The 14,365-nt window shown below is 42.2% G+C and overlaps 2 protein-coding genes across 5 annotated transcripts in view; both read left to right on the top strand.

Annotated features, from left to right (window-relative positions):
- Window positions 1-59: 59 nt before the first annotated feature.
- bap1 (BRCA1 associated deubiquitinase 1) lies at window positions 60-8,462 on the top strand. 2 transcript variants are annotated; one of them, XM_076758711.1, is made up of 17 exons: window positions 60-296; window positions 616-645; window positions 791-845; window positions 1,038-1,170; window positions 2,127-2,246; window positions 2,412-2,473; window positions 2,634-2,776; window positions 3,248-3,326; window positions 3,425-3,548; window positions 3,916-4,057; window positions 4,162-4,346; window positions 5,376-5,509; window positions 5,638-6,101; window positions 6,354-6,592; window positions 6,793-6,885; window positions 6,984-7,056; window positions 7,465-8,462. In XM_076758711.1, the coding sequence occupies exons 1-17, from the start codon at window positions 260-262 to the stop codon at window positions 7,596-7,598; spliced, it is 2,247 nt and encodes a 748-aa protein (XP_076614826.1). In that variant the 5' UTR covers window positions 60-259; the 3' UTR covers window positions 7,599-8,462. The 2 variants fall into 2 exon arrangements, with proteins under 2 accessions (XP_076614826.1, XP_076614818.1); XM_076758703.1 differs by having other exon boundaries at window positions 6,351-6,592.
- Window positions 8,463-10,197: 1,735 nt separating this feature from the next.
- bsnb (bassoon (presynaptic cytomatrix protein) b) overlaps window positions 10,198-14,365 on the top strand; it is a 65,712-nt gene continuing 61,544 nt past the window's right edge. For all 3 annotated transcript variants that reach the window (XM_076758688.1, XM_076758682.1, XM_076758677.1), the window contains exon 1: window positions 10,198-10,510. In XM_076758688.1, coding sequence (XP_076614803.1) covers window positions 10,332-10,510 — 179 coding nt within the window. In that variant the 5' untranslated portion in view covers window positions 10,198-10,331. The remainder of the gene's footprint in view (window positions 10,511-14,365) is intronic.

Genomic DNA, 14,365 nt, shown 5'->3' with positions numbered 1-14,365 from the left:
TATTCATTCATTCCTGGTTTTGCTCTTAGTTCCAACTACAGGAAGTTGAAGGTCGGACTGTTTTTCGCGACCACCCGTCGATTCTTGATGACGTAGTTTGTAGGCGGCTAATTTCTGTCTATTGTGTTTATCTTGAGCTCTCTACAGTTTTGTCGTGAATGGACAACGTTACAGTGGTATCGTTAAATACTCTTACTCCACTTTTGGACATGGACTTGAAAACATCTTAAATATTAGTCAACTGTGCACAAATGCAAAAATGAACAAAGGGTGGCTGGAGCTCGAGAGTGATCCAGGTGAGACATTTCGATATACAACACAGCTAACTAACGCTAGCGTCCACATATAGCCAGACGGACAGTTTAGCTTCCCTAAGCAGCTTGACTTATCAGACTTAGACAACAACTTTAATGCAACACAAGATTAAAACATGGTTAAATGTGAACGTATTTTGTATTGTGAAGTTGATGGAGCGAGTAACCAAGAGCGAAATGTGGGGAGGGGTAACGTTATCGCCAAAAATAATAACGTTACACTGGTCTTTCATTTGTTTTGTATTCTAGTTCGTCATTAGTTAGAAGTTGAACCTTAAATAAAAATGTTTTCTAATTTCAGGACTGTTCACTTTGCTGGTAGAAGATTTTGGTGAGTGGCTTGTATACAGTGACTAAACCTCTCTCAGTGCTGCAGTCTGAATAGCCAACACATAAAACTTCGAGCTGGAGTCCTGGGGCCAGTAAAGCCAATTAAAATGTTTCTTTATCTGTGGTTGTGTGTGTGCGCGTGGCAGGTGTCAAAGGCGTCCAAGTAGAGGAAATCTATGATCTTCAAAGCAAGTGTCAGAGGTATGTAACTTGTAAGCAAGCAACCCAAGTCTGTTTGGAGAGCAGTAATTGCAAGTAAATCAAAAGTCTAACTACCTAGCAGGTGTGTCAGGTAGTGACGTCCAAGCCCCAGCCTGAATATGAACAGCATTCTGTTTCTTGCTGCTTGTGGGACTGTACCAACAAAATGTGAAATGTCATTTTACTTTTCAGTCCTGTCTATGGCTTCATCTTCCTGTTCAAGTGGATTGAGGAACGTCGATCCAGGAGGAAAGTTAACACTTTGGTGGACGAGACCTCTGTCATTGATGAGGAAATTGTAAATGATATGTTCTTTGCTCACCAGGTGAGTGTTTTTGGAGCATTCCACAACTTTCCCAGTCTTAGGTTGCTCCTGTCCCAATTTGTTTGAAATGTGTTTCTGGCATCAATTTCAGAATAAGCAGATATTTACAAAAATCACTGAAGCTGATGTGGTCAAACATTAAATCTATTGCCTTTGTGCTGTTTTCAATTTGTCAAAAAGGAATCAGAGTTGTAGATGTTGGCAGTTGTAGGTAGTGCTGTCAGGTAAAACATTTTGATTTGGGAGCAACTGATCTATTTGAAGTCATGAACTGTGTAGCAGATGTCTTCTTAGTTGATTCTCTTGAGCAAATGTCTTTCATAGTCCAAATCTAAATCTGTACTAAATAGCAATCGAACGGCACATTAGATGACAGTTGTTTTAGTTTTCAAGTCGAAGTGACAAATGGCATTCATAACTTATTAGGCCTCGAAATTGCTATCTTTATTTTGACAAGTATCAATTTCATTAATTGTATGAAATTGAGAAAGGTCAACAAATTGTGTATAACTTGCATTTTTTTGTCTTTTCATGTCACATGAATATTTTGTATAATGTATACATCCATTCATTCATTCACTTCCAGTCATTCACTCATTTATGCTTTAGAGGGTTGCGGGGGGTTGGAGCTGACATGTATACAATAATACCTAACCTAAACCTAAAATAACAATTCAGAAAATTTGGATCCATCTCTTCATCTTTATCAATTGTTGAGTTCAGCACTACTTTAAGGCAAAAAAAAAAAAGTCAAAAATCTCAAAAAACTGTCCTGCCAGAACGAGTGACTCATTTGGCGCTTTTCCTCATCAAAGGAGACGCTTTTCCGCTTACATCCCTACTTAAAATCCATACTTGTTTATTCATATCTTAGCAATAATCCACATAGAAATAAATCTCCATTCTAACCTGGACTTGTGTTTATGCTATCTTCTTTCTTTTTTTTTGTAACCTAGCTGATACCAAATTCATGTGCCACCCACGCTTTGTTGAGTGTGCTTCTGAACTGCAGCGGCGTCGAGCTCGGCACCACTCTCAGTCGCATGAAGGCTTTCACAAAAGGTTTTAGTCCAGAGGTAAGATGTTTCTCACACTCACTCATGCAACTCCACAGTCGCCTTTTCGGTCTCAGGAACTCACTTGTGCAATCCCTCTCTCCCCCTCCCCCTCCCCCTCCCCCTCTCCCTCTCTCCTCCTCACCGGCTGTCATGTTTAACGTTTGATTTTTATGCATTTTTCAGAGTAAAGGTTACGCAATAGGAAATGCCCCAGAGCTTGCCAGGGCACATAACAGCCATGCCAGGTAGGTTACAGTCAGTGGTTCCTTTTGAAATCTTCAGGTGTGTCTGATTCTGTGAAAAAAAAAAAAAAAACCTCCTGTGATTTGTCTACCATGCTGTGGGAGATGTCGGGCTTTGTGAATTCATCAGTTTCTCAAGCTCTCTTTCTGTGTTTCTATGGAGACCGGAGCCCAGGCACCTGCCGGAGAAACAGAATGGGATCAGTGCAGTGCGGACCATGGAAGCGTTCCACTTTGTTAGCTACGTGCCCATCAAAGACCGCCTCTTTGAGCTCGATGGACTGAAGGCTTACCCCATCGACCATGGTATGACCCAGCACTGATACAGAATTACAGTCTTGCTCTTGTTGCACTGATCTGTAGCATTTTGGCTGCCATGGGACCTCTGAAAAGTCGTCTTAAAGGGCATATGTTGAAAATTGTCGTTATTCTGATTTTTCTCCTTTAGAGAATTGAGTTGAATTTACTCATTTTTTATGATTATTTTAAAAAACTTGAATCCAGCGTGTAGCCTGATATCAAGTATGGACTCATTCCTCATTGGATAAAGAGGACCAAGCTTTTTGCTCTCAAGGCCCCAAAAAACTCTTCCTGACACACCAAGAAACTCTTTTTAAATTTACCTGGAAGCATTTATTTAAACTAAAACTTTTCTGTGACACATTTACTTAGAGTCGCATTAACGTGTTTCGTGTTGCTTCATTATTTGCTGCTGTTAATCACTTATACTGAGGAAAGTGCTGCTTAAATTAAGTACAAAATTTCATTTTATTTAAGGGCCCTGGGGAGAGGAGGAGGAGTGGACCGATAAAGCTCGGCGGGTTATCATGGAGAGGATTGGATTGGCCACTGCCGGGTCAGTCCTGAGCCAATCAGCTTAAGCAGCGCTGGTTCGCCTTCTCTGTGCATACCCTCAAGGCTTCATTGTCATGCTGCTGCTCTGCTCTTTTTCAGTGAGCCTTACCATGACATTCGCTTCAACCTGATGGCAGTGGTGCCTGACCGCAGGATGAAGTACGAGTCCAAGCTGGAAATTCTAAAGAGGAATCGACAGACTGTTCTGGAGGGTCTACAGAAGGTCAGCAACTGCCCGAAGTTTCATCACAGACTGACTACAATCCCACAGTTCCTGTAGTTTTCTGTTGCTGTGCAAAGCTTCAAAATGGACATTCTGTGGTTGAGACATGGAGACAGAGTGTGGTTAGATGACAGACTTAAATGAGAAAAAGAGATGGGTGTGAAGATAATGGTAAAATGTAACAGTTTTTAACTTTAAAATACAAAAATAGAATAAAAAGATTAATTGTTACAACCTTTTCTGCAGCATGTCATTGTTGACGCTTGTTTTGGTGTCTTAATATGTTACCGTGGAGCAGGACCTCCTCAGTCATGTCTTCTGAAATCAGTGGGTGCCCTGTGGAATATCTTTTGCATGTTGTCTTCAGATGATCCGGCTCACTCAGCCCGAGCTTGTCCACGACAAGAAGGAGAAGGACTCTTCCTCTCCTGACGACAGCACCGCTGCGATCAAGAAAGAGGCCGAGGCTGAGCCAGTCACAGCCCAGGGGACTGACCAGGCTTCCTCAGGTACTGCAGTTGGCTTTATTTGCTCAGTGTTTGTGACGAGATATCTTGTGAATTGCGTAGGGGCTCATCATGGACATTCAACTGAAACACTTTTCTCGTTTCAGATTCAGTGGATGAGTCAGGAGTTCAGTCTAAGGATGCCACGAGTCCCTCAGCGAACCCTAAGGTCATGGGCAAACCACCAGTGCCCACAGGAGGAGGTCCCCAGCAAGTCACCAGTCCCAACCCCATCGTTCAACGCCTGCCAGCTTTCCTGGACAACCACAACTATGCCAAGTCTCCAATGCAGGCAAGAGGAGAAGCATATAGATGTATAGGTCCTCACTCACAAAGGTCTTTGTATTAGAGGCTTTGCTTGTATTGTATGAGTAGGGTTGTGTTCGGGGCTGCAAGTACTGATTATTTTCATTATCAGTTATTCTGCCAATTATTTTCTGAGCTAATCATTTGCTCCATACGGTGTTAGAAAATATCCAAGAACCAAAGATGACATCCTCAAATAGCTTATTTTCGTCTGACCGGCTGTCCTAAAACCAGACAGATTGTTATCATATACAAGAAAGACTTCACGATTGAGAGGAAAGGAAAGTTTTTTGTTTTAGTGGTGTTAACTCATTTATTTGCCACTGCCCTCTATAGCTGTTACAAAATACATTATTCAGTTATTTTTATTGAGTTTTCACAATACAAACCAGTGAACAAAGCACACACCCCTGAATACTTCGTACATAATAGGCTTTGTTAACCTTTATTGTGTAGATACAAGGTAAAGGTTAAAATGAAAGCAGGGTTTTTATTTATATTGCCGCAGTTTCCAGTTTCCTTTTTGAATTACACAACTTTCGTTTCCATGGAAATAAATTTAATCTGGCTAGTCTTGTCAGTACAAGCCAGTTTTATTTATAGAGCCCTTACATGACATCCCATATCCACCCTCACCCATTATCTCCCTGTAGCACAGAGTCAGGTGTTACATTGAGACTTATGTGGGAACATTACTGCTCCTCTCTTCTCGCAGCAGGGCCAGATCAGACACTGCTCTCCATCTGTCTCAGACTTTGACTTTGAGACTGTTCACGGGTGCTATTTCCCTCTCTTTCATCACTGAAAATCATTCTTCCGCTCTGGTTTTTCAGTCTCCATCATTCTCTTTTGCTAGTGGTGTAGAATGCTTCTTTAGCAAGGTGGTGCTATTCAGAAAGTTCCTTTCTTCTCACTTTATCTCACATTTATCTTTGTTGGCCCATGAAATGATTTTGGTGGCTGCAGATTAAAAAAAAAATCTTTGGAGGTTTATTAAAGATTCTCTGATTAACAGGAAGAAGAGGATCTTGCTGCTGGAGTTGGCCGCTCTCGAATGGCAGGGCCTCCCCAGCCTCCATACTCTGACGATGAAGACGACTATGAGGATGATGAGGAGGAAGTAACTGGCTCTGCAGGCACCCCTAACAGGTTAGCTTTGCAATATGTATATAGGATAGAATTTCTTTTCATGTTTGTGGTTATGACCTGACTGAACGGGGCTAAAGCTCTTTGAAGAAGTGTTTTTAATTAGTTGTTTTAAATTTGCTGTCTCTCAGGTTTAGAGGGAAGACGAGTCTGCGATCACGAGCTGGACGGGTAGGGACGGGAATGGAGAGCCAGATTGCCCTCACTGTACTGGCTGAGAAACTGAAGAAAGAGGCCCAAAGGAAAGATGCCCTGAATACACCTCTCTCTGTGCGCACAGAAGGGCGCACTGGGGGCATTTGTATCACCTCTGCTTCACAGCCTTCCCCCACGCCCAGCAACGAAAGCACCGACACAGCCTCTGAGATCGGCAGCGCCTTCAACTCCCCGCTGCGCTCACCTGCGCGCTCCCAGGCTGCCACGCGCCCCTCCAGTCCAGTTGCATCCCATCTGTCCCGTGTGCTGTTTGGAGAGGATGAGATGCTGAGGTTGGACTCCAGACATAACCGTGCTGTAAGAGAACTGGGTCCCTCTGTCAGCGTAGCCTTGCTGCACCTGCAGGAGGATGGAGTCATTTTTGCTCTCCCTCCATCTGGTGAGTAGAAGAGATCGTTGCTGTCGTCCATGTTACTTAGAAGGATGTTTTAAAAGGCTCTGCTGAAGCAAGCATTTATGCCATTCGTTTGATATTTAGACTACAGCCAGAGTATATTAATCACTTTAGACAGTAGAAGCAAACAGTTTGGGGTGACCTTAATGAGAGTAAAATACACTACTTGTAATAAGGGATTGTCTGTGTTGAGCAACTTTTGATGGATTGTTACCTCATCTGTTCTCTGTACAGTAGATTTGGCCGCTGATGGCACAAAGCAGCCTTGTACTCCCGAGAAGTCAAAAGACAAAGAGCAAGCAAGCCTTGTAGCAGGAGAAAAGGAAGGAGGGAACGAGGGGGATGAGGGACCATCTGTGGACGTCAAAGAAGAGGAGAACAAAGAAGGAGCAGAGGTGACACCTAGCAAGGAGAAGCCCAGCACTATGGAAACTACTGCAGACAGCAAGCCCCCTGGGGATAAGTACTCTCCCAAAGTAAGTCCGAGATGTTCCCAGCACTGTAATGCACTGTAGTATGGACCTTGCTCTGCTCAGCAGCCTGCCAGCATTTTTTTTCTAACACAATACTCTCACGTTTTTTGCCACTGCTGCCAATTAGGGAGCTGTTCTAAATCTGTAGGTTAGAAATATATAATAAACACGCAGAGCATTTAATCTTATTCCGTTTCTTCCAGGAGCTGCTTGCACTACTTAAGTGTGTGGAGGCTGACATCGCCAATTATGAGGTGTATCTAAAGGAGGAAGTAGAGAAGAGGAAGAAATATAAAGTAGGTTTTGTTTCCCTGGAACCAATTCAATATCTCAGATGAGATGGATTTTTTTAATTACTTTTTAATGAAAAAAAAAATTGTTTTCATTTGATCAGATTGATGATCAGAGGAGGACCCATAATTACGACGAGTTCATCTGCACCTTTATATCAATGCTGGCCCAAGAAGGTAAATCTGTGCTTTCTTTTGCCCTCTTCCATCAAAGCCACCATTTGAACCTTTTCTCTGAAGTTGCATGTAAATTCCTCTGTGGTGGATCATTAATGTCCAAATGCTTCACATCACACCATGTTTATGGATATTTTTGTTCCAAACGCCTGAGCTGAACTACAGAGCCAGTTAAAAGTGCCGGCGTTGCAGAATAGTTATGGTGCTGTGTAAAACATAAATAAAACAGAAAGCGATAATTTGTTCGTCCTTTTTGACGAAGTAATATAATAACACGCTTTGACAGGAGCAACAGAAGACTGGGAAAGTTGTTGAATGCTCAACAAACATGCAGAAAATCGCTTGTTGTGTTGGTTCTTACATAATCTCTTTGCTCCTTCATTCATTCTGACTGGGTGTCTTCTGCAGGCATGCTGGCCAGCCTTGTGGAACAAAACATTTCCGTGCGTCGTCGGCAGGGTGTGAGTATCGGCCGCTTGCACAAACAGAGGAAGCCCGACCGCAGGAAACGCTCCCGACCTTACAAAGCCAAGCGGCAGTAATTACAAACAGTCCCAACTTTTGTAAGTAACTTGTGAGCACCGAGCAACCGCGGAGAAGAAGAATTTGATGCATTCCTGAAACTGTCTCCTAAAGGCAGTTCAGTGTTGTGTTTTAGTTGGAGCCTCCTCTTCTTCGTGAAGTCGACCATTGGTTGGTTCTTTTGTCTTTTATGTATATATGTACTACCATTTTATTCTCAATGTAAATCTCCTTTCTTGTGTCACTACTATCGACAGATTGTAAATATGAAAAAAAGGCATGTTGCCAGTGGTGCAGCTGAAGGCTTTCTTCACTTTGCAAAGTATTCATTCTTATTGAAAGATCTTCTGAACAGTCCTGTGGTCAGTCGGTTTGATATGTCACTAAATATACAATTTGGTAACTAGTCAATGTTTCCTCATCTGTATCCTTTACTCATGTCTTTATGGTGCCAATGAAGTGTTGAAGGTTTTGACAATAGAAGGCCAAGTATTTTAATCATCCATTCAGTGATAATCCATTCACTATTGGTAATTCTCTATAGGAAATGAAATGCATCTTTTAATCACATTCTTCATGGACAAGTTTTAATGTGAAGAAGAAGTCGTGATGCATCAAGGTTTTTTTTTTCTTTTCATCAGAATGTCTTTCCATCTGAGGCTCTCTCGCTGTGTATGTATGTCTCTTGAGGTCCTGCAAATGCAAAACAAGCTCTTGTGTTATTTTTGTACCTGAAATCGATCTCAAAAGTGAGTGAATATTAAGTTGGATGTGTGCACTTGTGTGTTTTGTACATATGTATCCGTTAATTGGCTCACCTGTACACTGAGTTCAGTTGTTCTTTGTGCTTGCCAATTCATACTACAATAAAGTTAATGAAAATAGTGATGACTCTGCAGTGTTTGATCCAGGAGTACAGTGTTTTATACTGACAGTGAATGGATTGGTGTAGGATTCCACCTGTCAGAGTCACACATCTTTGTAGGTTTATTCGACTTCCTTTATTTTCTTAGGCGTATCAAGCGTTTCAATGCAGTGACAGATGGTGTACACTAGGGAGAGCAGTCATTCAGAGACGAGTGGGACTGTCTCAGAGTCATCGACTTTACTGTGCTGGAAGGAGAACCATTCACAGTAAAATGGACTTCCTGCAGAAGGATTGTGTTGTGGCACCACATGTATATGTGTATTCAGATGAATTTGTCATATTCTGTCTGTTTTTGTGCGTGTATTTGCCAGAACCATCTCAGTTTTCATGTGCATCTGTTCTCTCTTCTATTTGATTTGTAGTAAAACACTGCACAGCTACATTTTATTATTCTGCTCAATGAAACAACCCAAATTCGTCTGATATATACTGATTAGTCTTTTATAACAGTTTACTGCAAGATATACTAAGCTTATGATAGGGAACACCATCAATCTTATCATGATGTTTTGATCCTGTCTCGTTGGGTATTGGGGCAGTTTGTGTTTTATGTCACTTGCTTCTGACAGTGTCTTTACCTTGTTTGAGCCTTGGTATGATCTTGTAATGATGACACTGGCTCGTTGGCAGAGTAGAGAAGTACACACAGTCGCCTATGTGGGGGTGGGAAATAAAAAAAAAAAAAATACTCCTCCGCTACACATCTTCAGTGGAGCAGATGTTTGATTTGAATAAAACCACCCTGTAGTGTTATGTCACCACTCTTTGCCTGTAATTTGGTAAAGCAAGACGGACCATTATATGCAGCTGGCACCATCATATAGCCCAATAGCATACTTGCAACAAAACAATGACATGACATTGGCTTTGCATTATGCAGTTTGCAGTGCTGACATCGTTGCTTGTCTGAAATGTTTTATCGATATTATTTGGATCACATTTAGAGGAATGCATTAGCATAGCCCATCAAACATTTGGGAGAAACAGGAATGTCATTTTCATTATAAATTCATCAATCTTCACTTTTCTTGATTATTGCTGATTAATCACTTGGTCTATACTGTGTCAGGAAGTTTTTTTTTTTTTTAAATGCCCATAGTTTACATAATTATCCCATCCACATTGCTTATTTTGTCCAATAAAATGAGTTTAATATCGCCAAAAAAAAAAAAAAAAAAAAAAAAAAGAGAAACACAACAAATATTTACATTTCGGAAGCTGGACGCAAGTAATCTGTGTCAGTTTGCTTAAATGAAAAGGAAATGATTAGCCTAAACAATTATCTGAATACTGATTGATTGTCTGTTGTTGACTAATGAATTAAATGACCAATAGTTTCTGCTGCAGAGAATTTCGTGATTATATGATCAGTACGCCCAAATATATTTAATATAGATAAAAAAAATATAGACATGTGTGATAGAGGGCTGTCATGTTTCACATATGCAGCCAATGATGAGTGACGTCTCTTGCAACGACCTATGATTTAGGTTAAGAAAAAAGTCTATGAGGTGTAGACGTGAATTGAATCAGGGAGGTCCCAGTGGTCTCCAGTCATGTGCCTCAGAGGGCTCCAGAGGCATTTGCGTAGTGACTCGAGATAACAGAGCACCGTGAACGCGCACGTACGAGCCACTCAAGTTCCCACCCATTGCGTCAGCGCGCTCCCTCACCCTCTCCGTCAGTGCGCGTGCTCCGTGCGGGATGCTGAATTGTAGGTGATGATGGCGGAAGGGGAGCTGCGCTGAGTTTCATCTGAGTTTTCTCCACAGCTGTAGAACCATCTACAACATCGTTTCTCTCCGTCGAGACCTATCCCGAGGCGATGGGGAACGAGGCCAGTATGGAAGGGGAGGGACAGGCGGGACAGCCCGGCGCCGCCGTCCCTGCAGCAGGGGCTCCGGCTTCCATTTCAGCACCACCGGACTCTGGACAGCTCATCAAGCCCAGCAATGGAGCGCCAGCCGGAGGAAGTGTGGCTGGACCCGGGCCGGGGATTAACAGGTAGCCGCGATAGCTAGGGCGCTTCTCCGCCGAACTGTGGGGGGAAATCAGGGAGGCTACACGGCGGCGTGGCGTGTACGGTACATCTGTACGGTGTGGAGCGTAGATATAGGATCAACCGACTGCGTGGAGATAGACTTGAATGGGTGCTTAATTATTTATTTCAATATCCTTGTCAACACAATTCACCACCCCTTTTGAGACCCATTTCTGCTTTTTGGCAGCACCGCCCTGTTACTCAACGTCAATTTGGGTCGAAGGCAAATTTAATATGCAACGCTTTCGATGTAGAATCAATAATACGTAAACATGGCTTTCAAACGCCTCAATAGGCATTTCTACGCCCGTTTTCACGGTGTCTGTCCCGAGGCATCAGTGGCTAAGTATCATGAATGAATGAGCGACATTTTTCTCCTCATAGTGAGCCAGTGCCAAGTAAATATGAATACTTAGGACTGCGTCTCACAGATATTAATGCCCCCATAGCTCCAGGTGATAAATAAATTAGAGATGTAAATGATGCAAAGTGCTCTGGATCTCACGTTGAAGGAGGGCTCAGTCGGTTCCATTACAGCCTGATTTCCTGAACATGCTTCGACATGAATGCCAGTAACTACAAAGTCATTCTGAGAAATCACCTTCCTCCTGATGAGGAGGCGTCTGTGTCCCGATGACAATGCTGCCGTGAGATATCGGCAGCGTCATTGTGAGCACAGGACCGTAACGCCATATGCCATAGCTGTCTCACTTATCAGGTCTCAATCCAAATCAATATGCAGCTGGTGGAAATTGTTTTTTCCCTGCCATCAACTGCACAGAAAAAAGGGTAATTTCTTCTGGAAGAGTGGTTTTGTATCTCACCGTAAGAAATCCAGACACTGGGCTCAGACTCATTGGCAGTGTTGTGGCAGCCTTACATGACAACATTTCCACTATTTTGGCAGCCACATATGAAAATCCCATTGACAACAGGCTGATCAGTTACCAGCCTCTCCCAAAATCATGTGTGTTTCATCACGTGTCGTAGCCTGTAGGTCTGTATTTACCGTGTGGGTGTGTGGGAAGGATTACCCTTCCAACAAGATCTGATATTGCCTTAATTACACAGCTCAACAGTTGTAGACCTGAATACGCACAAGCGGAGGCACAGCTGCATCTTGGATTTTCCTCACCATCTTACAGCCCCTCTGTACTCGCATTTTAGGTCGCCACCTAAAAAGATGTATAGATTTTTTTTTCCTTCTACAAACCTTCGCTCAAGGCTAAGGCTTGTGTCATTGACATAGTGTTTGATTTGTGCCATTTACGCAGAGTGATTGTCAGGTATGCTGAGCTGTAGACGTGCGACAAGAAAATCATATACCTTTCCTAATGTTTAGTCCAGTCTGTATGTTTGTGTTTGGGAAAAAAAAACACTCTGTATATTTTCTGTCGGGCAGGTTTAAAGACCCATAGCTCCCATGTAACCTCATGATTCTTTTATATCTTGATTTCTCTCTGGTATCCACCCTGAGGCGTCTCATAAGGCGAATGCAAGCGCTGAGAGATTGAGTGTGCTGAGAGAGGAGTGGTGAGAGAAAGAGAGTATATCATGTGGCTGCTTAAAATGGTTTTTCTTTAGATCGTGGCCCTACGTTCAGTCTTTGCCTTGAAATACTCTTCCACAAAGAACTTGTGAGAGTGTGAGAAACAGAGAGACGGTGGCTGGGTTGAGACTGTAGATAGGAGACTTTCATCTTAATTAAAACGAGTGGCAGCGTTTTATGAGTTTGCCTGCTTATATGAATGAGAACATCATATATATTATATTTTATTCATCGCAGTCAAAGAGCTAAGTCTGAGCCTATATATGAATCCATGAAGCGATGGGAGTCACCCTACCCTTCTGCTCCACAAAGCACCACAATACTTGTTTTGTTCTCCAATCATAACAGCGTTGACTAAGTGCACAGTCATCCTGACCTGATGACCATAACTGACAAGCATTCAGAATAATGAGAAATGCTGCCTTGTGTTGAATGCAAGCTGCGGATATTTCCTGTACAACAGTGCCCTCAATGTGCTGCTGTTTTCACTGTCGTGTCAATGTTCTCTGTTTGACGTCTGAATTGGTGAAGAGCTGTACTTGCCCATCATGTAATAGCATATGATATAAGTGCTGAGAGCTGCTTGATTCAGTCTGTCCGATCAACAGCAATCTGCCACTGACGTTGGCTCCTTTCAAACAATGTAAATCATCAAGCGATGTTCATCAGTATCAATGAAAATTCTTTACAAACCCTGATAAAGCTACAGTTCGCCAAACCGATGAAAATAAGAGATGCAGCAGTGTTTTAAGACACAGTGTACAAGCAGTATGCCCTCATAATTAATTTACCGTCAGCAAAGAAAGCACTGCTCACGATGTAGCCTACACATAGCAAATGGTTATCACAACTCAAACAAATAATGCAGAAGCAGCTCTTATTATTTATGATACTATGACAGCTGTAGGATACAGAAAACGAATGGCTACTTATGAGACACTGGCAGTGTAATGTTATTCAGAGGTCCAAATACACAAATATCAGGCAACAAAGCTTGTGAAAGTTTATTTAGAGCACACGCAGAAAAGGAAAGATTGAATGTTTGAGCATTATACGTAGGTGGTGAAGCTGCCTGAACCAGTACAACATCCTTCCTCAGTGTGTTGCGCTGGTCCAGGTGGTAAATGGTCCATTCTCAAACATATTGGGACTAAACTATGGCTGAAGCTGAACTGGACAGAGTGCTTGGAGGACACATTGGTGCCCCAAAGGCCATTTCGTACTTCTCATGTATGACCATTATGTTAGAGTCACAGAGCTCAGCAACCAATTATTTGAAAAGTATATAAGAACACCTACAGCTGTTCTTAACATATTACCATCAATCCTCAAAGACTCTTTTAACCATCTGGATGAAAAAATATGTTGACGATAAAAAAGATTCATCACCCGTTTGCCAAGTTGACTTTGTTTCCTAATGTAGGAAGCGAGAAGTGACACATGACCACGCTCCCACAAGCAAATTCTAAATGTGTTATTTTGTATGAAAATATACAATATTGGAAAGAAACATCAATATAACTGATTATGTTTTGGAATTTTTGCCTCATGTTTTTCAAATTGAGCACGGACACATGCCGCTCATGGCTGCCATCTTTGTTTTGATTTGGGAAAAAGAGGCGCAGTGTGGGGAACAAATGGAAAATCTCTTTTGTTGTGCAGTGGATGAAATGTTTTGTTATCCATGTGGTTTAAGACTCTTAAAAGATTCTGAAAATACCTTCAAACCTTCTTTGACTTGAACATATTGCGTGAAGCTACGGTGCACTGCCTCTCATCTGAATGACACTGGAACAATCACCATATAACAATACCTAGTTGTAGCTGTGACACACACTACGTTTGCTCTCTTTGGGATCGCTGTTTAAGGGCCACTTGTGGTGATTTTGATGTAGTCTGCTTCATGTGACAAGCCTTCTCTTATGTGAGGCACTGCAGGTGGGAGATTTAAAGTCTCAGCCCCACAGCTCTACCGTTCACATTTGACCAACATGACAGGGAACAGCTCGTCTGTGCAGTAAGCTCTGCCTCACTCATGTCTCAGCTGCTCATCAGTTATTTTTTCAGGGTTTGCCAAACTTGGCTGATACTAAATGATGAAATGTTTGCAAATAGTGGAAGTGCCGTAGCCTATGCCACTGCTATCCACCAATGATTAGTTTAGTGAATATTGTAACATCATTGGCTTGAGACTATTTGTTGTGTCACAGTTTTAGCTTATTGAAAAAAAAAAAACCCACTTACATTCATTTTGTGTCTGATCCCTTAT

The sequence above is a fragment of the Chaetodon auriga genome, chromosome 2 (assembly GCF_051107435.1).
Source record: "Chaetodon auriga isolate fChaAug3 chromosome 2, fChaAug3.hap1, whole genome shotgun sequence".
Taxonomy (NCBI): Eukaryota; Metazoa; Chordata; class Actinopteri; order Chaetodontiformes; family Chaetodontidae; genus Chaetodon; species Chaetodon auriga.
The sequence above is the reverse complement of the archived record's forward strand: the minus strand, read 5'-3'. Positions and strand labels throughout refer to the sequence as shown.